Consider the following 24647-nt stretch of genomic DNA (forward strand, 5'->3'; position numbering starts at 1 on the left):
TTCCCATTTGTATATAGGATATGACCACCAAAGAGTACATGCATGTATGCAGCCACTAGACTGAAGTGACTGCATTATTTGTTTTATACACATTTATATCTTCTTCAGTACATGTTATGAAAGACTATAGATTGGAAGACATTTGATAGGAAATAATTTTTTCTTTTAAAATTTCTATGTATGAGAAGGATGAGTTTTAGAAAAATAAGAGAGAACATTTAAATGTTGTAAGTTGGGCCTAGTCTATGAAATAGGGTATTATATAAATTAAAATAAAACTTAAAATATGAAAGCAATTCCTTTGATTTGTGTAGAGACAAGGCAGCATTGCTGCACTTGTGTATGCTCATATTACAGACAACCATTGTGTGATCGAGTTGACATATTGTGTCCACTGACTGACCCAGGAGCATTTATACAGCAAAAGTGGATGAGAGAATGTGGCTCCAATCTTAGTGAGGTCACGTTGAGAAAAACAGAGGCACTAGCATGTTTGTGGTCACACATGACTCTGCAGTAAATTTTTTGAGAATTGGTCAACTTTGGTATCGTAGTGAAAATGGGTTGTAACTGCTTTTCTGGAAAGCTTGTTGTATGTTTTAACAACTGCATGAGAGTCTAGAATTCAACAGGGGAGGCTTTTTCTGGAAAGTATGTACATTGAGGGAAGAAACTCACCTGCTGGATTTTTGTTTTGTCTCTTGTTTTGTTAAGGGTTCAAAAGCCTTGTAAAAAAGAAATGTTGATAACACTTAGTTGCAAGGCCATTAGGTAAGGAGTGGGCAGGCTTGGTGGCAAACTGTTGAAGTACCGAGTTGGAAACACTAGGAACAGAAGTAACAAATCTGGTGCTTGTTATTCATCTGTTTTAAAAATAATAATATACACCCCTCTGATAACTAGAAGTGGCAACCCTACTGTGAACCACTATGTGAGTTTAAGTGGCTGCTACAACTAGATTCTGAAGTCTTACCACGGAGCATGTGAAAAGCTTTACCCTTTAGTCTCACTGAAGGGGACAGAAAAGAGACCGAGTGTGTAGAACTGCTTTTATATATAGACTTAAAGGTCAGCACAGTCTTGATTCACCTGGGACATTCCCATTTTTTGTGTGTGAATCCCTGGCAAATTGTCTCATAAAAGTACTGGGATTTATGGCTGTATAGAAGCTGGTGCCACATTCTAACTACTTGGCAGAAGCTGCAAAGGGAGCAATTAAAACTTATTTTATTGTTTTTATTCCACTTCTGCCTGAAAGGCACTAGGGGCAGAGGCAACTATAGTTAATACACATGGCAAGTCACGGGGATGGGAGCTTACTCTTGTTTTCCTCTTCAAGTCCTGGTCATGACTGCATGCTTCGCTGAAGTGAGGCTCAGGCAAGGAGCTGTCCACCATGGGACGCTTCTATCAACCTGGCCAGATTGCCTACTGCTGGCAGCATTATGCAAGCCCTTCACCATCCCTGCCACTGAGTTTTCTTTCCCCTCCTTTTCCTGCAAAAGGAACAAAAATTTGTGGCATATAAAATACTGTAATATCAAATGTATTATGGCATAAGGATAAATGCATTTCTTGTTTGTTTGTGCTGACTAACCCTTTGTAAGATAGTGAATACATTTTTGGATCAAACAACATGTATAAGGTTTTCATTTTGAAGGATTCCTTCCTTCACACATTCTCACTTTTGCATGCACATTCTTCCTTTACCCTTCTTCCTGTGTGGGATGAACTTATGTGGTGCTGTTTTGATATTTCTTTGTTTTGAATCATAGAATTATAGTTAGAAGGTTGTCAATTAAAATTAAGTAGATAAGGTTTGTCTCACATGACATTCTTGGAAAACCCATGTGGCTTCTTGTAAACAATCCTCATAGAGCGATTGCTTAATAATCTGTTGTATAATTTTGGTTGGTGTCAACATCTGGCTGACTGTTGTGCATTTTATTGGATCTGCCTTTCCCTCATTTTTTAAGATACCCCTACAACTTAGTTCAGTGTAAATTGCGTTGTTGGTCTCAAAATACTTGGTTGAAGTTTAGCTACAGCAGTTATGTATGAAGTCTAAGTTACACTGCTACCGCAACTCTGCCAATAATTCAAAGAGCTTGAAGCTGCAACCCTATGCATGTCTATTGAAAAGTAAGTCTGATTGGGTTCAATGAGAATTACTTCCAATTATGTGAGTTTAGGATTGCAGTCTAAATTAAACTTTACAAGTGCATTTCATTGTAATGATTGTAATACTTTTAATGTATGTCCTATTACTACTAATTCACCACGGCAGTCAGAAGTTTGATGCCACATAATAAACAGATCAATTTTTAAAGACAAATACATTTATTTCAAACCATAATTTTATAAATATATTTGTTCATCACTACAAAGGATTAAATAAGTAAATTTTACTGTACGAGTAGTTTCAATACTTTTACCAGTGAATATATACTAGTATATAAGGAAGCAACAAGCACAGCCTCTGAATCTTGATGCAAAAATAAGGGTTTTATAAATACAGATGCACCCCTATTTTCATCTTTGGCAACAGCTTCCAGAGGGATACCTGTATTTCATCTTACCAAAGGAAAACTTAAGCTACCACATGGTTGTTATTTTCAACTTTGAAATCTTAGAGGGCATGCATAGATTTTCTCTGCATTCTCCATCTATAATTGTAACATGGTTACTTCCCCCTTGAGATCTGTGAGCAAAATCATGCTACATCTGCAGCACAGCACATAGCAAGGTCCATATACTTCTCTGTGTTGAAGCTGTTCCTGGCAATCATGATATTGCAGAGGCTGTGCTCAAGGTACTTGGGCCTGAGCGGCTGTTTTGACTGTTTTGGTTGTTAACAAAAATTGCTTACATGATATAATTTTCTTTCAGATGCTTGGAACATATCAGGCATGGCAGTTGGCTTGCATTCATGTTGTAAGGAGTAGAAAATACGTTGAGATTGTGTTGCTATTTTACTAGAAGACAAGAGTACAATATTTTGAGGGAAGATTTAATGTGTTGGTGCTGCTATTTCAACATGATAGTTGGGCACTTATCTTTGACTACCTGTACATTTCAGGAACCATAGAAAGGCTTTAAATGAGTGACCGTATTAGTGGGGAGGGATGGAGGAAGGTGGCCTTAGCGTGGCAGCATAGTGAGTGACTGAGGGAGAGCATCAGTACAACCCTGCCAGAAGACCTTGGTGTTCCAGGCTGCACACATGGCCAGATTGATACGTTATTGCACCTGAGGTGAACCACAAAGCTCTACTTCGGGATCCGCTGCTCCTGTGGATTCTGCTGTCCGAGGCAACTGTGGGCCAGCCTGGCTGCACCCACATTCCAGCGGGCATGGTGGTCCTCATGGGGTGAGTAATGGCTGCAGAAACATGACCTTGGTATAACGCGATGGGCACATTCAAGACCAAGTAACAGGCATGGTCTTGGCATCAGTTATCAGTATTTGGAAGGTGCTTTGCCCTGAGAAGGCCAGCATCCTCCGTACCCACACAGAAAGGGGAGGGACCGCTGAGGCACTTCGAGAAAAGGGAAAGGAAAAAACCGTTAGATCCGTTACATTTCAAAAAGCCTTTTACCCGCAACTCTGCACCGCCCTCTTCGTCAGTGAATGACGAACCACCGGGCCTATCATTAGGCAGACAACATTCACGAACCAATCAGAGGCAGCGCGGGCACCTGTCCCCCACCCACTTTTTATCGTTGTTACTGACAGCACTTCCCGCCAATTCTAACGGCCGCCGGGAACAGGGCAGCCTCGCCCGTGTAGAAGAGAACCGGCCAATAGCTCCGTGAAGGTACCCTGAGTGATGGGAATCGGCATCCAATTGCAGCGAAGAGGGCGGGGTCTGGCTCTCCGGGTTTCCTCTCCGGCTCGGTTTCCCCCCTCCCCCCCCGCGGGTTTTTCGCTGCGAAGAAAATGGCGGCGGCGCCGAGCGGAGATGAGGAGAGACTGTGAGTGACCCGGGGAGAGGGGGTGGGGAAGAGCCGGGCTGGACCATCGCCCCACTTGCGCAGGGGGCTCGGGCGGGACCATGGCCAGCGCCGGGGAGGGCGGCGCGGCGGGGCTGCGGCCGCTGGCTTCTCTCGGCTGGCAGTCGCTCCTCCTCCCCTTTCCCTCTGCGCGCCCAGGGCCTCGAGTGCGTCACAGCGATCCCCTCTGCCCAGTAATGGGAGGGGCGAGGAGGAGGGCGCGGGGCGCGCCCCCGGAGGGGGGCAGGGGAGGGGAGGGACTGGCGTGGGGCGCGCGCTTGAGGTCAGAGGTGACCTGTGCCCGCTCCCTGGTGGCACCTGCCAGCCGTGGCCCCTCATCCTGCATCCCTGCCTGCCGTGGCCCTCTTGCTTTGGCAGGTGCCTTGCCCATGCCAAGTTGCCCAGCCCGCCCTGGGACTTCAGGTGATGGGGACACCTGGCAGCCTGCTTCTGAGGCCCTCTATCTCCATCTCTCACTCCGCTTGCTTATACCCATCGTTGCCTACAGAGAGTGGGCAGCGCAGTGGGCAGAGTGTGCGTGTCCCTGTAGGCTGTGTGTGGTTTGGTGGTTTGGGCCTCCCTCAGCGTAAGCTGCTGCCTCTGCCCATTTTCTTCACTTTCTTTTTCTGGGTTGTGCAGCAAGGAGGATTGGGCTCCATCCCAAGTGCCATGGTGCCCAGTGTGTCTCGCTTGACTCACCTGTGCATTTCCACTGGGCAAAGCGGTGGTGAGAATTGGGGTTAGCAAGTTCAAACCTCCTCACTGCATCACTCAGAAAGTGAGGCAGGGCAAGGAAACAGGGTTGGTGGCTGATGGCTTGCTATGGGTTGGCTTACTGGGCCCTGTCCTTTGTGCCACACCACTCAAAGAGAAAGAGTAAGCACCTTGGTAGGGTCTTCTAGATGGCTGACAACTAACTGGAAGCAGACATGAACTTTCCTTACAGCCACAACTTGCCCAATTTGCCTGGTCTCCTTTCCCAGAGCTGGTGGATGAGTAAGGGCAGTGGCTGCTCCCCTACACCCTTACTCAGGGTGGTACAGAAGTGGCTGCTGTCTGTCTTCACTGCCCTCAGAGAGAGAATATGCAAGCAAGAGGAGGTGGTAGCTGCTTCTTGCAAGAGTAGTGATTGCCTTCAGACTATCACCATCATTGCTTTTGCTCTGGGAGGCTCAACCTTAGGGTAAGAAGCTTCTTCGGTCCATTAGTGTTATTGTATTTGGCATGACGTAGTCAGTATGGCCAGTGATCAGGGATGGTAGGAATTGTAGTCCAGCAACATGGGGAGCACAGGTTCCCGATCCCTGATCCACCCACTTATTTCCTCTCTCTTTAGGGTAGGTGTGGAGAATTGGGCCCAATGCATCTTCCCAGAATGAATGAGCAACCAGAAACGATTGTGTTTTTTAAGGCACAACTGCCAACTCTGCTTACTTGCTTGCTCTCCCTCTTTTTTGGGTTGCACAGTTGGGCTACCTGGGCTGATTTCTTGCAGCTACACCACCAGTAGAAAGATAACTGATGCAGAACTTGCCCTATCTATGATGTCCTTTTGAGTGCTGGATCCAGTACCACTGACAGCGTGAGCATGTTCATGTTTGGTCAGCGGCAGCAGCTCACACTGCCTGACTTGGCAGTATCCAGCCTTCCCACCATACTGCTTAAACAGAGAGTGTGAGCAAGCAGAATGATTGGGAGGTGGTTGCTTCTGCCTTATGTGGTTGTCCACACACTTTTGGCAGCCCTGTTGGCTCCAGTTCTCCCTGCTGTGTAGTCCAGAAAGGAAGGGCAAGTGGATATCTTCTTGTTCACATAAACTTTTCCGTTGGGCTGCCCAGCAGACTTGGCCCTTACTGTTGCACCTTCCAGAGAGAGAGAGGAGGAAGTAATTGGAGGCAGAGGCAGCGGTTCATTGGTTGAGGGTCGAACCAACTGTGCATGTGCTTATTAAACACAAACTTTCCAGTCCGTTTTGAAAATTGGGTGAGGGAGTTAACTTTTAATACTAAAAGCATTTGGGTGATGAGAATTAACTCTCTTCCCCTGCTTTACCTTTCCTTGCCACTTATCTTAAAGATTTTTTCCTTCCTAGCCCATTCCCAATATAGCAAGTTTGCTGTTTGGGAGAAAAAGTTAAAGCAATGAAGCCCAGCGAGGTAGGGACAGTGCGTGGTTTGAATTTTGTTCCCATTCCACTTGTACATTTTTTGGTATTAAAAATAAATTCCTCCATTCATGCTTTATAGCCAGACAGGCAAACACGTATTTCAAAAACACACGGGCATCTATTTTGGCCCTTGTTAGCTCATGTTTGTGGCCTGGCCTGTGCCACTTGTCCTCTGCCTCTGAGCGGGAAGGGGAAAGTAGGTGTCACTCTATTTATGGTAACTGTCATTTTCTTTGTACTTTGATGTTGTCAATCCTCAGATGTAATGATTACCAATTCTTTACCAATTATTTGATGTCCTCTCATGTTAGCTGTCTTGTGTGATCACAACATTTCAGTCACAAAACAACTATATGCGGTCTGTAGGTATATGGAGAGGGATAAAAACTGGTCTTCATCCTTTTTCCTTTTTTTTTTTTTTTTTTTGCCTTCACCACTTGTGCTTTGGCAGTAGGGGAAAAATATCACTAATGATTTTATCCTGAATAACTTTTGAAATAAATTGTGTTGTTCACATAAGTTATTTAACACTTATTATCTGCTTCTGTTATGTATTGGCTTTGCAGGTATTATCCTATCCTTGCTTAAATTGGCCACCATTTTTTAAAAAAATCCTAGTTGTCAAACTATTTATTTGCAACTTTTCCTACTCAGTCCATAATATCACTGCTTGCTCTTTGTAAACCAGGTTCCCAGTGCTATTGTAGTTTTGGTTGATAGTTGCTTCTCCAATTACATCCTCTCCTAGCTCAAGACAACTTAGTGTGCTTATGTCAGACATTGGAGTGGTACAATCATGTTTGTCACCTTCACCCTTATGGTTTTAGGTGGCATTTCCATCCTTCTACTCATAAAACCTTATAAGCACTGCAGTGCATCTGCTTCATGTTGTGCATATATTCCAAACATAAGTTGGCTATGAATGTTTGCTGCTTCCTTGTGTTAAAAGATCTGCCCCACCTTATCTCGCATAAATCTCTGTACAGTGCTACAAATGTATGTCCTGGAGCCTTTGTTTACTGCATGGTGAAGATTTTGGTGTGAAACAAAAAGTGTGGCTTCTAGTAGGGTGTTCATATAATTCATTTGGTATATCAGGAGTTTTGTGTTTCTCGCCAAGTTTTGCAGAGAGAAACTTGAAAAGGTAAAAACTTCAGGCACTTTTCACAAGTGAGGCAGAGGTCATAAGTTTGGGGGAGGTATTTTGAGAGTAGGCTTTTTGTGAAATGTTAATTTAAATTTTGTGTGAGACCTTGTCTATCCAGGTATTGAATCTTAATAGCATGTTTCACATCTAACTTGTCTAAAGAACTCAATTTTACACAGGTATGTTAGTGCTGATGTGGGAAAATCTCTGCTCTCCCATAGGGTTGTAGCTACTCCCAAAGTAAAATACCAGTGCCCTGGGGAACATGATAGATTAAGATCATGAAATTGCTGTGTTGTGAACACTAATAATATGCACGCTTGCAGTGTCATAGGAAGGTGCATAAAATACAAAATATTTGTGACTCATTTTCTGCTGAGCATGCCTCTGGTAGAAATTAGAGGTGTGTGGGGCACTGGGGGTACTCTTCTTTCTCCCCCCCCCCAGAATTTCAGTTTCAGTTCTTATACCTTTAACAGCTGCTTAGCAGGTCCCTTGTTTCCTTTTCTATTTGTTTGCTTTGTGCCACCCATTCTCAATTAAGTGATGTCTCAAACTGTTGCTACTTTGGTTCATGTTTGTATTTGTTTATTAAAAAGCACTTATAATATTGGTGCTCTTTATCTGGTTGGAAATTTGTTGTTTATTTGAGGATTTCTAGCCTACTCTTCATTAGAATAATTCTAGAGCGGTAGTAGAATATAAAATATAATTACATGATAAAACCAAATTTAGATAAAAACAATATAACCTTAAAACAACAGCAACAAACAGGTTCTGCAAGGGCAAGTGTACCCATGTCCACCAAAGACTTGAGCAAATAAATGTGTTTTAACTGGTCCTGCAAATGCATCAGGATCAACACCAGTTAAACTGGAGAGAGTTTTCTATAATTTGGATATTATTATTGAAAACATTATCTGACATGTTGCTGTGAAGCAAATGTTTGGCCTATGTGGCACTGTTAAGAGGGTGCCCCCCTTTGGATTTTTTTTTTTGGGGGGGAACACCCTTTGGCTCTGTTTGGTGATACTCTGCTTCCTAGTGAACATTGTACTGGCAAATTGTTGAAGCGGGTGCTCCTTCACTTGCATCTGATTTGTCAGTGCTAGCAGAATTCGAAGAATGGATTTCTCTGCCTGTAAACTTTCCACAGAGGTTGCCTGTACTACACACCCATCATCTATAGGAATAACTCCTTGCAGGACCCTCCTGGTGATCCCAGGATGTCTGTTAGTAGAGGCAGTGTGTTTCCCCCTTCCCTAAATATGCTGAATCTACTCAGAGGTCATATGCACACAAAAGGTATAAGGAGAAGGATGAAGGATGATCTTCAACCATTTTGCCCCTTTACTTGAAGTAGGGAAAAATAGCAAGAGGATTGTTTAATTAATTAATTAATTAATTACATTTTTACACCACCCTACATCTGAGGATCATAGGGCAGAATATTAAAATACAAAATACATAACAAAGTAATAAACAAAAACAATATCCCCTGCACACATATAGGGTTAGTCCTAAGTAATGTCCTGTCGTCATCCTGTCATCTTGGGTGTCTTATACCAGTCTTCTATTTTTAAGGTTGAGCTTTCCAGACCCTACATATGCTGTCATGTGTGTGCTCCCTGGGTTGACTGATAGCCTGCTGTAGATTGAGGAGACTTCTATAGCAGAGAACTTTCAAATACTACTCTTTAATTCCATAGTATCAAATCTGGGATTGGAAAAATCCTGATTGCCCAGAGGCCTAAGTAATCTGACGATAAGTTACAGTTCTGTTCAGATTCTTGGAATGAAAGTTATGAATATGCCAAATTTATGTCAGTTCCTTTTGTCTCAGCCCTACGACATGGAATATGACTAATATATCTATCTGTCTATCATCTATCTATCTATCATCTATCTATCTATCTATCTATTAAATACTGTGTCATGAGATAAATTAGCAAAGAATCAATTTTTGTGGAAAACTGGGCTATTGGTTTAATCATGGAGTTGTTAATGATTTGTGTAAAATCTAGTTGTGTTGTCATAATGATGGCAGTATATGGCTTCAGTTATGGACTCACAATTTCAATTCCTCAGTCACATCCACAAATGCCTCATACTTGGTGTGATCCAGATTTCAAAGTAGAGCTGGCTGTGATTGCAGATGACCAAGAATCTTACGTTGCTCATTTAGAAGCTGCAGTTGTGGGAAACTGTATATGTGCCTTTTACATGAAGAGCTGCTTATATAATTTACAACAACAGTGTATCTGGAATTGTGTCTTCCTATATCTAAGTGTGAATTAGGTGACCAGTTTATTTTTCTCATCCCACTTCCTTATAACTCACCCCACCCCCACCCTTTGTTTCTAAGTCAAATATATTGGTCCAGTCTCTTGTAGCTAATATAGCCATTTCTCTTATTGTAGTATGAAGACTGTAGTATGAGGGTTGTACCTTTCCACTGGAACATCATTTAAGATGCAAAGTAATTTTTCAGTTGCTGGGCTAAAATATGTGACAAAGACAAGTACAGACAAGTGGATTTAAAACATACTGAGCACTGTTTTCACATGTGTATTAAATTGGTGTCTATGTAGAAATATGTTGAGTAACACAGAAGGTAACACAGCAATATTAAATATTTGAAGGAGAATATAAACTATTTCAGCAAATAAAGGGTATAATGTAAGGTACTTGGTCTTACAATAAAACCAGTTGTCATATATTATTGCATGTAATGCTAAACCATGGTCAAGCACAAATCACAGTGAGCCCCTACTGTTGTTGTCCTCTGGCATAGCTATGAGGGGATTTTGGAAGCTTCCATTTCTCTTTTAGATTAAGCCCAGTTCAGCATTATGCCTGAACCCTAAATTGTTATTAATCTTAACTATAAGTGAAAGCAAGCCAGCTTTGTAAACAATGGTTTGAGGTTAACTTATTTCTTCTAACCCAGGGCGGTCCAACTTTTGATACCAAGTGGACCGCAAGAGTACTTTGACATGCACACTGCCTTGTCATGTGAAGGGGAGCGGGGCCAAAATTTGACACCCACACACCTAGTCCATGCATTTTCCTCCCAAAGCTGTCTAAGAGAGGAAGCCGGCTTTGGGAAGGAGTAGTGAGGCACTGGCAGCATCCTAGAGCCCTCCCAACTTCTTCCCAAAGCTGGCAAAGTGCTAATTAGGCTTTGGGAAGGAGGTTGAAGGACACTAGGACCTTGCCAGAGCCCTCAAACCTCCTTCCCCAATCCCAGCACCTTGCTTAATGGCTTTGGGAAGACAGCACAAGGGCTGGGGGGGGGTGACATATGTTGCTGAGGGCCACACAAAAATACATTGCGGGCCACATGTTAGACCACCCTGCTCTAACCACAGTAAAAACTGCATTTTTCTTGGATTTCATATAATCATAGAGTTGGAAGAGACCACAAGGGCCATCGAGTCCAACCCCCTGCCAAGCAGGAAACACCATCAGAGCACTCCTGACATATGGTTGTCAAGCCTCTGCTTAAAGACCTCCAAAGAAGGAGACTCCACCACACTCCTTGGCAGCAAATTCCACTGTCGAACGGCTCTTACTGTCAGGAAGTTCTTCCTAATGTTTAGGTGGAATCTTTTTTCTTGTAGTTTGGAACCATTGCTCCGTGTCCGCTTCTCTGGAGCAGCAGAAAACAACCTTTCTCCCTCCTTTATGTGACATCCTTTTATATATTTGAACATGGCTATCATATCACCCCTTAACCTCCTCTTCTCCAGGCTAAACATGCCCAGCTCCCTTAGCCGTTCCTCATAAGGCGTTCCTCGATTTGATGTCATAGCAAGCTGTGGGTAATCTAAAACAGAAGCTAAAGCTTCTTCAGTCTTCATGGTTGTACGTGAGGATGGGGTGGAATGTGCACAAGCCTGAGATTCACTGTGACCTGCTCTTATAACACTAAACTTTGGCGACTGAGGCTAAATCCATTGTACAGTTCCCTCGCACAATTGGATGTACCGAGACTATGATCTATCTGCCATATCATATATGGTAGCACTTGAGAAATCAAACCAAATCTTTCGGAATTTAGATTTTGACAAATGTTTAATAAGTGAAAGAGTGAGTGCAGGCAATATATAGAGATTCACTTACAGTAACTCTTTAATAATGGAGTCAAAGTTGTGGTCTTATCCCTTAAGGATGCCCACAGGGGGTTGAAACGGTTCAGGCCAAACTTGAGTGCTTGATTTAGACCTGAAGGCATTGAATGTAAACGTTTTCCTGTAAACACTAATGATCAGATTCATAGCTTTTTCCGTAGGCCATGAGATTGTAGATTTCATCCTTAGTGGGTGTAACCCCAAACAATACTCATATCCCCCCCAGCATTGTGCCCCTCTGCTCCATGACAAAGTTGGCATGATTAATAAAAATAAAAATAATTTTTTTATTTATACCCTGCCCTCCCCGGCCAGAGCCGGTCTCAGGGCAGCTAACACCAGTAAAATGACAATAAAAACATAATGGGGGTGGAATTAAAATACAGGTTAAAATACAATTTAAAATGCAGCCTCATTTTAATAATAGCCCATAGATCAAAACCAAAAGGGGAAGGAAACTTAAGGGTCAGACTGAGTCCAAACCAAAGGCCAGGCAGAACAGCTCTGTCTTGCAGGCCCTGCGGAAAGATGTCAAGTCCCGCAGGGCCCAAGTCTCTTGTAACAGAGCATTCTACCAAGACAGGGCTAGTACTGAAAAGGCCCTGGCGCTAGTTGAGACCAATATAACCACCTTGCGACTTGGGACCTCCAAAATGTTGTCATTTGTGGACCTTAACGTCCTCCGCGGGGCATACCAGGAGAGGCGGTCCCGTAGGTACGTGGGTCCTAGACCGCATACGACTTTAAAGGTCAAAACCAGCACCTTAAACTCACAATCAACTATTGTGAGGCATGATGTTCTTCTCTGTAAACACACACCTTTAATTGTTTCCTGTACATATCACTAGGTGAATAGAGCCTGAAATACAAAATATGCAAGCAGAATGTTTCTTCTAGGGTAGTAGTTTGCCTTTTTACTAGATGACTACCAATTACTGACCAGCATGAATTTTTTTTATTTTAGTTGCTAATGTTAGTGTTGTCAAAAACACCTCTGGCAGCTGAGTCAGCATTTCAGCATGACCTACTGACAATCCTTGTTTCTGGATAGTGTATAAGCACCCAACATTGCTTTGTGAGCCTTAGGCATGAACTTGCTAGGTAGCCTTAAGCAAATCACTATACTCTCCATCCCAGCTCCATGTTAGAACATGTTGGAATAATACCAGCCTACCATATAGGGACGTGGGTGGCGCTCTGGGTTAAAACACAGAGCCTAGGACTTGCCGATCAGAAGGTCGGCGGTTCAAATCCCTGCGACGGAGTGAGCTCCCGTCGCTCGGTCCCTGCTCCTGTCAACCTAGCAGTTCGAAAGCACATCAAAGTGCAAGTAGATAAATAGGTACCGCTCCAGCGGGAAGGTAAATGGAGTTTACGTGTGCTGCTCTGAACAAAATAAAAAAAATCCTTCCAGTAGCACCTTAAAGACCAACTAAGTTAGTTCTAGGTATGAGCTTTCGTGTGCATGCACACTTCTTCAGATACACAGCCCTGTGATGATAATAATGGGTGAACTGTATCCCCTGCCCTTTTATCTTGTAGAGTTACCATAAATGTATGTTTGGATACATTTGTCTTTCACAGGTAGTTCAAGAAACTCAGTTTTCAAACAGTGCAGTATTAACTGCCTCTGTTCATTTGAAGGGTTACTCCTCCCTGAGTTAAAACAATAATAAATATCTACAAGTAAGCACAATTGTGTTATCAGTGACCGAGAAAAACGTCGTATCTGCTGACAAAAATGCAGCTGATAAGAAATCTGGTTGATCTCTCTTGAGCAGGGAATTCCAAAGAGCACAACGGAAGTTACCAAACTCCATGCTCCCAGTATTGTATTTTGGTGAAAGCAGGGCCTACCCACTTACTTGAGAGGCTGGGGAAAATATACAAGCAAAGGTATTCCCTAAGGTACACAGAGCCTAGGCCACCTACGACTTTAAAGATAATAACTGGCATTCAGAAGCAGGGTTGGAGGAAGGGAGTGCAGTTGGGGCACGCTGCCCCAGATGTCACCAATGAGGGGGGTGACAAAATGCCAGGTGGCACTCACTGCGGAGCCTGCAGCACCTCTGAGCCATGTGTCTCTCCTGGGAGTGACGTAGTGGCTTGGGCGCCTGTAGGCTCCGCACTGCCCTAAACGGTCCACCTCCCGCAGAGCGTTCTGCCCAGGCTCGCGCCGCCCCGCTGGCAGCTCGCCCCAACCCTGGGCGCAGGGCACGGCGCTGCCCCAGCTTGCTCCGCTGCTGTTCACAAGCTTTTTAAAAAAAGCTGCAAATGAGCATGAAGAGATGCAATTGTGTTTTCCTCAATAAAGATGAGAGGGGAAACAAGTATTTTTTAAAAGCAAGACTGACTATGAGTGAAGGGACCATGTAGCAAGACAAAAAATACAAGACAAGCAGTGTAGAAAGGTGGGACATCACCAGCTACCCCACAGAACTTGTTTCCTAGCAGGTACAGCAATACTTCCAGTCTACACAGGAGCTGCAGTTCCAGTCAAAGACAAAAAAAATTGCCACAAAGCAGGTTTAGTTTTGTTTTTTTAAAAGGAAAGGAAGGGAGAGAGGGCAATGTAGAAAACGCAATAATGCAATGGTTTGGAAGCAATGCCACCTTATTATATATCAATTAGTCATCAAATACAAAAATGCCTCTAGGCAACTTACATACACAATTTAAAATTATTTTATTTAATCATAGTAAAGTCTTATCATACGGTAACTTACCTAAGAACTGCAATGATTCAATTTCCTTTATTGATTATGATGGTGAAACTTTTAATTATTGTTGTTAACATTTCTTTTCTGAATATAAAAAGTAGTTATTAAATTTATTATTATTATTATTATTATTATTATTATTATTATTATTATTATTATTATTACCATGATGTTCTGTGATGACCTAATGATCATGGAGCCCAAGAAAGTAAAATCTCTCACTGCCTCCATTTCTTCCCCTTCTATTTGCCAGGAGGTGATGGGCCCAGTGGCCATGATCTTTGTTTTTTTGATGTTGAGCTTCAGACCATATTTTGTGCTCTCCTCTTTCACCCTCATTAAAAGGTTCTTTAATTCCTCCTCACTTTCCGCCATCAAGGTTATGTCATCTGCATATCTGAGGTTGTTGATATTTCTTCCGGCGATCTTAATTCCAGCTTGGGATTCATCCAGCCCAGCCTTTCGCATGATGAATTCTGCATATAAGTTAAATTTAGATTTAGATATTTATGGAGCTTAATTATGAGTAAAAACGCTTATGATTTTAAACAAATGAGCAAGCATTGAAGTACCGTATTTTTCGTCCCATTGTACGCTCCGTCCCATAGGACGCACCTAGTTTTTTTTTTTGGGGGGGGAAATAAAGGAAATAATTTTTTCCTTTATTGCCCCCCCCCCAAAACCAGGTCGGGGAAACCGAACCAGGTCGAGGAACAGCGGGGTGGCGGCGCTGCGCCTCCTTGCTGTCCCCCGAGCTTGTGGGGCTGGCCGATGTCTGTCCGGCGGGCGGGGCGCTCTGCTTCAGGGCGCCCCTCGCGCCGGGCGGAAGGCTGCTATCCGCAGCATAGGTAGCCCTGCAGGGAACTCCTGCAGGGCCCCAACACGTTGCGGATGTCTGTCCGGCGGGCGGGGCGCTCTGCTTCAGGGCGCCCTCGCGCTGGGCGGCAGGCTGCTATCCGCAGCGTAGGTAGCCCTGCAGGAGTTCCCTGCAGGGCTCCAACACGTTGCGGATGTCTGTCCGGCGGGCGGGGCGCTCTGCTTCAGGGCGCCCTCGCGCTGGGCTGCCTAGGCTGCGGATGTGTTCCCGAAGCGCCGGGCGCTCTGCTTTCAGGGTGCCCGACGCTCTGGGAAGCAGGCTGCTATCCACAGCCTAGACAGCCCTGCGGGACCTCCCGCAGGGCTGTGTAGGCTGCGGATGTTTTCCCGAAGCGCCAGGCGCTCTAGGAAGCAGGCTGCTATCCGCAGTGTAGACAGCCCTGCGGGACCTCCCACAGGGCTGCCTAGGCTGCGGATGTGTTCCCGAAGCGCTGGGTGCTCTGCTTTCAGGGCGCCCAGCGCTCCCGGAAGCAGGCTGCTATCCACAGCCTAGACAGCCCTGCGGGAACTCCTGCAGGGCTGCCTATGCTGCGGATGTGTTCCCAAAGCGCTGGGCGCTCTGCTTTCAGCGTGACCGGCGCTCCGGGAAGCAGGCTGCTATCCGCAGCCTAGACAGCCCTGAGAGAACTCCTGCAGGGCTGCTTAGGCTGCGGATGTGTTCCTGAAGCCTGAAGAGCGAGAGGGGTTGGTGCGCACCACCCCTCTCGCTCTCCAAGCTTCAACGAAAGCCTGCATTCACCCCATAGGACGCACCCAGATTTCCCCTTCATTTTTGGAGGGGAAAAAGTGCGTCCTATAGGGCGAAAAATACGGTATTTCAATGGTACTGCATGAACATTGCCTCAGTGGTGTTAAGGGGACCTAGTGTGAAAGGGACCATGCTGTCTATGGCTTGCTTTCATTAAAAGATGCGGTACAAAATTCCATACAAGCTGAAGTCTTTGAACTGCCTTAAAGGGCAGGCCCATGTAGAGTGTGTTGTGATAGTCCATTGGGAGGCTAATAATGCATGTAATGACAGACACTGACTAAAAGCATGGGAGTAACTAGGGGCTGGATGTCGCTGGCATTCTGCCCAAGGCACAGGCATGCCTTGTTCTGCCGGGATTCTACGTTATTGAGTTTTCAGGGATCTGTTCTAAACATGCTCATTATGTTTGTTTGCCTACTGCTTCATCTGCTTGTTTAGGCTACTATGTTCTTAATGCCTTCTGGAGAAGGAAAAGCTCCAAAGCTTAGCAGCATCAATAAAAAATTCCCAGTAGAGGGGATGGCAAGGTATGTGTTTTCTTTGGGCAACAAGGTGGCATTTTGTTGTTGCAACTTGGAGTGTCTCTGAGTCCAATAATTTGTTAACAGCATAACTTGTGGTAAGGGTGGTTTGATTGGCATACAAGTTCTGTGGTTGTTTTTAATGGCAGCTTCAGCTGCAAAGGACCTGCCCCTTTCCTTTTTATCTTCCTTTTCCTCCTCATGCCACACAATTTCCTGTTGCTTTTAGAGTTAGATTACTATTGCATGCTACCCCAATCTCCAAGTGGTATGAGATTCCAGGGGTTCCAGGCACTTAGCCAAGGTCTGTGCTTCCTTTTTAAAATGAGGCACAGTGGACTGTGGTGTCTTTATAATAGTTGGTTTATTTATACATATATACAACCTAGCCATCTGTCATGGATAGTTTAGTTGAGATTCCTTAGGGACGTGGGTGGCGCTGTGGTCTAAACTACTGAGCCTCTTGGGTTTGCTGATTGGAAGGTCGGCGGTTCAAATCCACAGAACGGTGGTGAACTCCCATTGCTCTGTCCCAGCTTCTGCCAACCTAGCAGTTCGAAAACACATCAGTGCAAGTAAATAAATAGGTACCGCTGTGGTGGGAAGGTAAACAGTGTTTCCGTGCGCTCTGGTACTTGTTGCAGTGTCCTGCTGCACCAGAAGTGGTTTAGTTATGCTGGCCACATGACACAGAAAGCTGTCTGTGGACAAATACCTGCTCCCTCCTTCTTTAAAACCTGGACTTGAATAGGTTGCAGCTGAGAGGCTGGCTCCGACTTTAGACTCTTGTTAGCATCCGTCTGTTTCAAGAGAAAATGGAGTGCACCTTCGGAGGGGAAGTCAAACCATTGTGTTAGCAACACTGAAGTGACATCCCTGGGGCACAAGCCTGGACTTTAGACTAGTGATGGGAAAATCCCCAAGTCCCTAAAATACCCATTGAGTCAATTACCCATCTCCTACTACCCTTCTGAGAAAAAACCCATCCCACCCTCCCACTATATATAAGGGTCTAGTGACTTCTGTTTCAGTGTATCTGAAGAAGTGTGTATGCACACGAAAGCTTATACCCAGAACAAACTTAGTTGGTCTCTAAGGTGCTGCTGGAAAAAAATTTATTTAGTTTGACTGCATCAGACCAACACGGCTACCTACCTGAATGTCCCTAAAATGTTAATGTTAGAAACTAAAATACTGATTCAAGTGCCTGTTGAGAGCGTGCTCGCTATGGCAGCACATATACTAAAATTGGAACGCTACAGAAAAGATGAGCATGGTCCCTGTGCAAGTGCCTGGTGAGAGCTAGTGTGGTAAGGCATGTACAGTGGTACCTCGGGTTAAGAATTTAATTCGTTCAGGAGGTCCGTTCTTAAACTGAAACTGTTCTTAACCTGAAGCACCACTTTAGCTAATGGGGCCTCCTGCTGCTGCCGCGCCGCTGGAGCACAATTTCTGTTCTCATCCTGAAGCAAAGTTCTTAACCCGAGGTACTATTTCTGGGTTAGCAGAGTCTGTAACCTGAAGTGTCTGTAACCCGAGGTACCACTGTAATAGGAAAACTCCATGTGAAGTTGCAGATCCTACAGATCCCCACAGAATTTCCCCAATCAAGTAGCAAAAGATGGATCTAAAGAACATACAGGAGGCTACAAGGTTCAGGAAGAAAAGACAAATATGTAAGTGTTCACATGCAGAAATGGTTTATGTGTATGGTATAGATACGACTGTGAACAGTGTTAAGGGTTTAGGGGAAAAAAAGGGGGGGTCCAAGGGCAAGTGAGGCAGAGTAAAGGAAAGGGAGCTATGTGTCATCTTTAAGCCAATATTTCCAATTTAGCAAATTTTACTAGTTTGAAACATTTGTTCAGCTCTTTTAAACTTTCCTGTGCTAGGTAAAGGCAGTTTCCCAAGGCCTAGTAAGAGCTTGGATCCAAAGGCTGCATTAACCCAGAGGTTATTTTTTAAAATACAGTGGTCCTGGCCTACTGAGCCCCCTATACAGTGGTACCTTGGGTTACATACGCTTCAGGTTACATACGCTTCAGGTTAAGAACAGTTTCAGGTTAAGAACGGACCTCCGGAATGAATTAAATACTTAACCCGAGGTACCACTGTACATTGTAGCTTAAAGATGCCTATTTTTCTGCATATATAGATATTGGCATTTGTTACTGGCAAAAAATATGTTTGATAGTTTCCTAGATACCCCAGTGTGGGTGGGGGGAAGTATATGTAACTGGGCCTAAATTGCAGTTCATTTTTAAAGGGCATCATTTTTCAGAAGTGGATGATGCCATAGGCTTCCAGTGTCGTTTTTCATGTTTATAGGTGAAAACCCTTTAGTGCCACTCTTTGGGCATTATTGGTCAGGTCAGAAGCTTGTTAATGCTGTAGCAGCGACCATTCATTTATATTTTTGGAAAAGTATGCTTTGGGCCACTAGAATTGGAAGTGATGTTCTCTTGTTGATGAGGAAGAAGACGGTACTGTGAGGCCTGGGAAGCAGGGGAAGAGCTGCTTAAAAGCAAGTTGTAAAGCTGGCTGTGCAAGGGTGCTTGATAAACCAGGCTTTCTGTTGGCTTTGGCAACGCTGTGTGGATTGTATTTTTGCAAGCTGACTAGATCCTTAACAATTTCTCCTCTGTACTATGTACCAAGCTTCCAGCTTTGGTGTCTGTTTATTTGAAAATATCATACTGTGCTGTAGTGCAGTTTGCAGCTTCTATTGCTGTGCCATCTGTATCATTCTGGTTCTCTGCCTCTCTCCCTGCACAACTGCATCACAAAACACAGTGTAACCATTTGTTAAGAACTTAGAAAAAAACACATTTGAGGATTAGTTTAAATGTTTTGTTCGTGGACTGATAGGAGAATCAATATTCAAAAGAAACTAAGGGGTGCCGCAATATCTCTGTTTGCTGTGGAATTGAGTTAGCCATGTTTATTCATCCATCGGTTGGCATCAAAACAGGCATGGAGGGGGATGAACTCTTATCCTGCTCAAACTCTTGTCATTTCAAGTCGTTTGTCTCCTCAGCTATTCAGTGTGATGTGGTAAGGTTTGCAAAAGTTGCTTTCTCCTGTCCCTGCACCTTTCTTGATGTTGAAAGCAGTCAGTCAGCCCCCCCCCCCGCCCCGAACAGTGGATACTCCTGTTGTGCTTGGTTAGATGGGTCTCCTTGACAAACAGTTTGGGAGCTAATAGTATAATGTCTTCAGGGCTGCTTTGCATGCTAGTTCTAAAATACATGGTGGTGCCCTCAAGTGTTCCCCATCCATTGTTGAGAAAAGGTATGAATATTACAAAGAGAGGAAATTAAAGCTGATGAACCACTTGAGTGGCTTGTCCGACAACTGTCCATCTTCTAAAACAGATTTATATTACCATTTGAGCTTTACAGGTACAGGTGTGCTTATATGGAAATAATGTATCAATTGGTCCTATGTGGTAGTTAGTTATGGTTGAAGCTGTTCTGCAAGTGATTAAATGCTTTAATCTTCTTTCTGTGAGGATGTGAATTGGCATTTTGTAATTGCAACAAGCTGTGTCATGGGTTAAAACTGAAATCAAAGAAGTGAAAATTCAGAGCAATCTTCTTCTTCAAGCCTCATTTTTTAAAAAATCTGGTGCTGTATAATCTGGTGCGCCTTCCCTGGCATAAAAAGTGTTTTGGTTTTTAAAATACATCTTAGTCAAACAATATATTTATATCTATATAAATATACCTATATATGTGGGAGGGGAAGAAAATGATATGATGCAAACATACGTTTTAAATGTTTCTTCTTACAATTGAACCTGCCACAAAAAAATCACAATACTGGCCCGTGGCCCTACAGCCCTGATGCTGAGGCTTTTATGGAGGTAGATGCAGATCAAAAGGGGCTTGCCAACAGAAGGTGAACACTGAAAATCTTAAAAAGAAGTGGTTTGCAAAAAGGGAATGAGCTGGTGTTGTGCAGATGCAGAAGAAATTGGAAATGAAACTCTGCAAGCTTATATATATTGCACGCACTTCCTGGCCCTTCTACAGCTGAAGCACTGTGTGCATTACTGAAAGGATGTTCAAACACCCACAACCAAAATATGAAAAGTAGCTGTTGTGGGTTCCAGGATGCTGTGTCAGAACCTGTAGCCTAAGGTTGTGTCCATACTCCTGTTTACTGTGCACTCAGTTCTTTTCCAGTGCTGGGTTTTAAATGCATAAATATCCTGTACTTTTTAATAAAATACTACTGTTTGATGCATTATTTCTCAAAGCAGCTTCACATGGATTGGAGTCCTGAAGCCATTCACACCTTGGCCAGAGACAAATTAGGATCACCTTTGCATGGAACATTCTCCCCCCTTGACATGTACAAAAACAAAGGAATGAAGCTGTGTTGATGTGAACATCTGGGGGGAAGTGCTGTGAAAGGCCTGGGGGCAGGCACAACTTACTGGCTCTAAGGCAGAAATATGAACACATCGTCAGTTCCAGCTTTTGTGAAAACTGTTGATTGATCTCTGGCTTCAGTTAACAAGTTGCTGTTGAACCCTTTTTTATGTCAGTGAAAGTATCTTATTTTGAGTTTAGTCAATTAAATAGTGTTGTGCTGACCTGTGGTTCCTGTCATAAATCTGCCTTTTTCATGAGTAGCCACGTTATAGTTTGAATTATGGAAGTGATTTGCAGAAAGACTCCCACACCTTCTGTAGAACCAAATAGGATATAAAAAAGCTTCCCTGGGGGGGGGGGGAGGGACCACATCACACTAAACTCATATTGACACTAGAAACAGAATTTGTAAAGCACTTTCATCTCCCATTATAAGTGTTTGGGGGTTTAATAATATAGATTTTTGTGGGGGTGGGGTAAGGGTAGGGTTTTTATATTCAGCTTCTGCAGATGTAGTTATGAAGATGTTTATTGAGGCTTTGCAACTTTTGACTGGAAGTTGCTTCTTTTTAAAGTAGTTTAGGCTACTTTTAAAAAGTAGTAGTAATTCAGGGCACAATCCTACACTCAAGTTTTGCTGGCTTAGCAACTACAGTGGTACCTCTGGTTGCGCATGGGATCCATTCCGGAGCTCCGGTTGGATCCCGAGGTGTGCGTATCCGGAGGTGCCGCTTCTGCACATGCGCGCGGCACGGTTTAGTGCTTCTGTGCATGCACACGTGGCAAACCCCAGAAAAATACTTCTGGGTTTGCTGCGCACGTATCCCGAAGGACACGTAACTGGAGGTGAACGTACAAGTAGAGGTACCACTGTATGGGATTTGTCAGAAACTCTGTTGTGAAATGCAGAGATTGCCATCCTAAAAGGAACGGGTGGGATGTAGGCATCACAGAGGAAAGGCCTTTTCTTTGAACCTGGGGATCCCTGCCCAGGCAGGGCTCCTACAGGCTCTGGACTCCTGTTACCCATGACGGGGTCTTGTGGCTGGGCACTGACAGTTCCCCATGATACGTGTATTTCCTGTCTGCTCTTGTGGCTGAGTGATTAGGGAGCTGTTCAGTGTGGGTTTGAGTGCATGCTCTTTTCCCCCCTCAACATTTTTTTAAAAAGTCACATAAAAGGTGAGTAGGGGACATTTGTTCCCTTCCCCCTGGTGGGCCTTGCAATACCATTTCCTACTTCCCACAGCAGGAGGGCTATGTGGGCTCTTTGAACTGTGGTGTTCCTCTTTGAACTATGGTGGGAGCTGTGTTGCATGGGCTGTCCTTTCCTTTGGTGTCTTGTGCTCCAAATGGTGGTTGTAAGCAGCATAAGAGAATGTAACCACATAGTGGTTCCTGGCTGAGCTCCTAAAACTGATGGAGTGAGGGTGCTGTACTGTTGTTTTGTGGAGCTTTGCAAATGAGCCCAGACAAGTTGCAAGCCTCAGTATGGGAAAAATATAAAGATCTATTACAGGGGTCGGTAACCTAAGGCCCAGGGGCCACAAGTGGCCCATGGGGGTCGTTTAACCAGCCCATGAGCTGCCCCCCAACTGAGCCGCCTGCAGTTTGTGTTTCCACATTGGCAGTGGAGGATGAACTTACTTGTTCCTTCTTTGCTACTAGCCTACCCATTTCTTCACTTGCATTCAATTCTTTTTTTCCTTCTTTTTATTAGTTTTCTTACCTGATGAGCAAACACAGACAATAAAATACACCAAAATAGTAAAATGACAACATCAAACAAAAAAGAAAAAAATACAAAAAGCATACATACAACCATAAATAGATAAGTTATTACATACGGACTTATGTCACCCTATTCTTTAATCTCATTTCCTTCTCTAATAGGCTTCCGTCATCAACGTGGGTTTATTTTGTATATTTTTTAAACTGCTCCTTTTATCTTTTCTTCATTTCTGCTGTTTTCAGCATACAATACTTGTAATCCATGTTGTGTTTTGCGAAAATTAATCAAAGCAAATCCAGGTTTTGACTTGGGGACACAGTTTTTTTAATAATCTCTGTAAATTTCCCATTCCTTTTGGAATTTTTGGTTAGACTGTCTCCTAATCGCATCTGTCATTTTTGCCAATTCGAGATATTCAAATAATTTATCCTGCCATTCCCTTTTTGTTGGTACTATTTCACTTTTCCAATTTCTAGCTATTAATATTCTTGCTGCCATTGTAGTATATAGAAATATTCTCTTTTTTTCATTTGGGATATCCGAATCTAAGATGTCCAAAAGGAAAGCTTCTGGTTTCTTTATAAAGGTTTGCTTAAACATTTTTTTCAACTCCTCATATATAATATCCCAGAAGTTCTTAATTTTTTTGCAACCCCACCACATGTGAAACAGTGTCTCTTCTGCTGTTTACACTTCCAGCAAGTATTAGAGCTTGTTTTATACATTTTAGATACTTTGCTGGGAGGTATATACCACCTGTAGAACATCTTCAACAGATTTTCCTTTAGTGTATAACAGACCGTAAATTTCCATTCTCTATTCCATAATCTTTCCCATGCCGATAGTTGGATATTTTTGCCAAAATCTTTCGCCTACTTAATTATTACTTCTTTCACCTCTTCATCTTTCATCTCCCGTTCTAAGCCTGCACATTCTAGAAATTATTCTTTTCTTATTTTGTATTAGTTCTTTATCTATTTTTGATTCTTCCATTTCAAAACCGTTTTTATCGTCTTTCTTGAATATCTCTATTGATACAAAATTAAAAAATTCCTTCCAATAGCACCTTAGAGACCAACTAAGTTTGTTATTGGTACAGTGGTACCTCAGGTTAAGTACTTAATTCGTTCCAGAGGTTCGTACTTAACCTGAAACTGTTCTTAACCTGAAGCACCACTTTAGCTAATGGGGCCTCCCGCTGTTGCTGCGCCGCTAGAGCACGATTATCATCCTGAAGCAAAGTTCTTAACCTGAAGCACTATTTCTGGGTTAGTGGAGTCGGTAACCTGAAGCGTATGTAACCTGAAGGGTATGTAACCTGAGGCACCACTGTATGAGCTTTCGTGTAAATGCATACTTCTTCGACTACAGCAGACCAACATGGATACCTACTTGTAACTACCTCTATTGATGATATTGTTGCCAGCCCGTCAGGTGTTGCCTTATTTCCCCGTATTATTTCACTTTCAATTTGTTTTCTTCTTCCCCTTCTTCTTCTTCTTCTTCTTCTTCTTCTTCTTCTTCTTCTTCTTCTTTATATGTAGCCCAATTTGTACCCATACTTTTTCTTTTACTGCTGTGGCCTCCAAAGGGAGTTCTGGGTTCTAATAGATCAGGGTCGGCAAAGTTTACCTCACCTCGGCCGGTTCACTGCAGCAGAGATCCTTCTGTGGCCCGCGATTTCTGGCGTCTGTGCACACACAATTTCCAGTTCTGCGCAGATGCAATTTCCGACACCGCAGCGGCGGGGAGTCGCCGAGCAGGCGGCTCAGTTGGGGGGCAGCTCGTGGGCCAGTTAAACTACCCCTGTGGGCTGCTTGTGGCCCATCGGCCTTAGGTTACCTACCCCTGTAATAGATCTTTATATTTCCACCATACCTTACATAGTGGCTTCCTTATAACATGATTTAGGAAGCCTCTATGAATTTTTACTTTCTCATATCCCAGGTATGCATGTCACCCGAAACGGTTATTGAAACCTTCCAGATCAAGTTAGTCTGGGTTCTGTAGTGTCATCCAGTCCTTTAACCAACTTAAGCAAGCGAATTCATAATAAAGTTTCAGGTCTGGCAGTGCAAGTCCTCCTCTGTTTTTGCTGTCTATTAATAATTTATGTTTAATTCTAGGTTTTTTGTATTGCCAAAAAACTTTGAAAGGTCTTTCTGCCATGACTTGAAACATCCTGAACCCCCAATCACTGGGATCATCTGAAACAAAAACATCATCTTA

General features: G+C 43.5%; 1 protein-coding gene and 1 long non-coding RNA gene across 5 annotated transcripts in view; one reads left to right on the forward strand and one right to left on the reverse strand.

The window, feature by feature from the left end:
* Positions 1-1502: 1502 nt before the first annotated feature.
* Positions 1503-3904, reverse strand: LOC309331976. The gene is made up of 3 exons (XR_014152024.1): positions 3822-3904; positions 3240-3538; positions 1503-2975 (listed from the first exon to the last, which is right to left on the reverse strand). It is a non-coding gene; the product is annotated as an uncharacterized lncRNA (long non-coding RNA).
* Positions 3719-24647, forward strand: part of MECP2 (methyl-CpG binding protein 2) — an 88359-nt gene continuing 67430 nt past the window's right edge. Inside the window, exons 1-2 of one of the 4 annotated variants that reach the window (XM_081844540.1) lie at positions 3719-3817; positions 17885-17983. In XM_081844540.1, coding sequence (XP_081700666.1) covers positions 17982-17983 — 2 coding nt within the window. In that variant the 5' untranslated portion in view covers positions 3719-3817; positions 17885-17981. Of the gene's footprint in view, positions 3818-3866; positions 3975-17884; positions 17984-24647 lie in introns of those variants that run through there. The other 3 variants (XM_081844538.1, XM_081844541.1, XM_081844539.1) reach the window with 3 other exon arrangements.

Source organism: Podarcis erhardii, assembly GCF_964252035.2.
Source record: "Podarcis erhardii genome assembly, chromosome: 17".
Classification (NCBI taxonomy): Eukaryota; Metazoa; Chordata; class Lepidosauria; order Squamata; family Lacertidae; genus Podarcis; species Podarcis erhardii.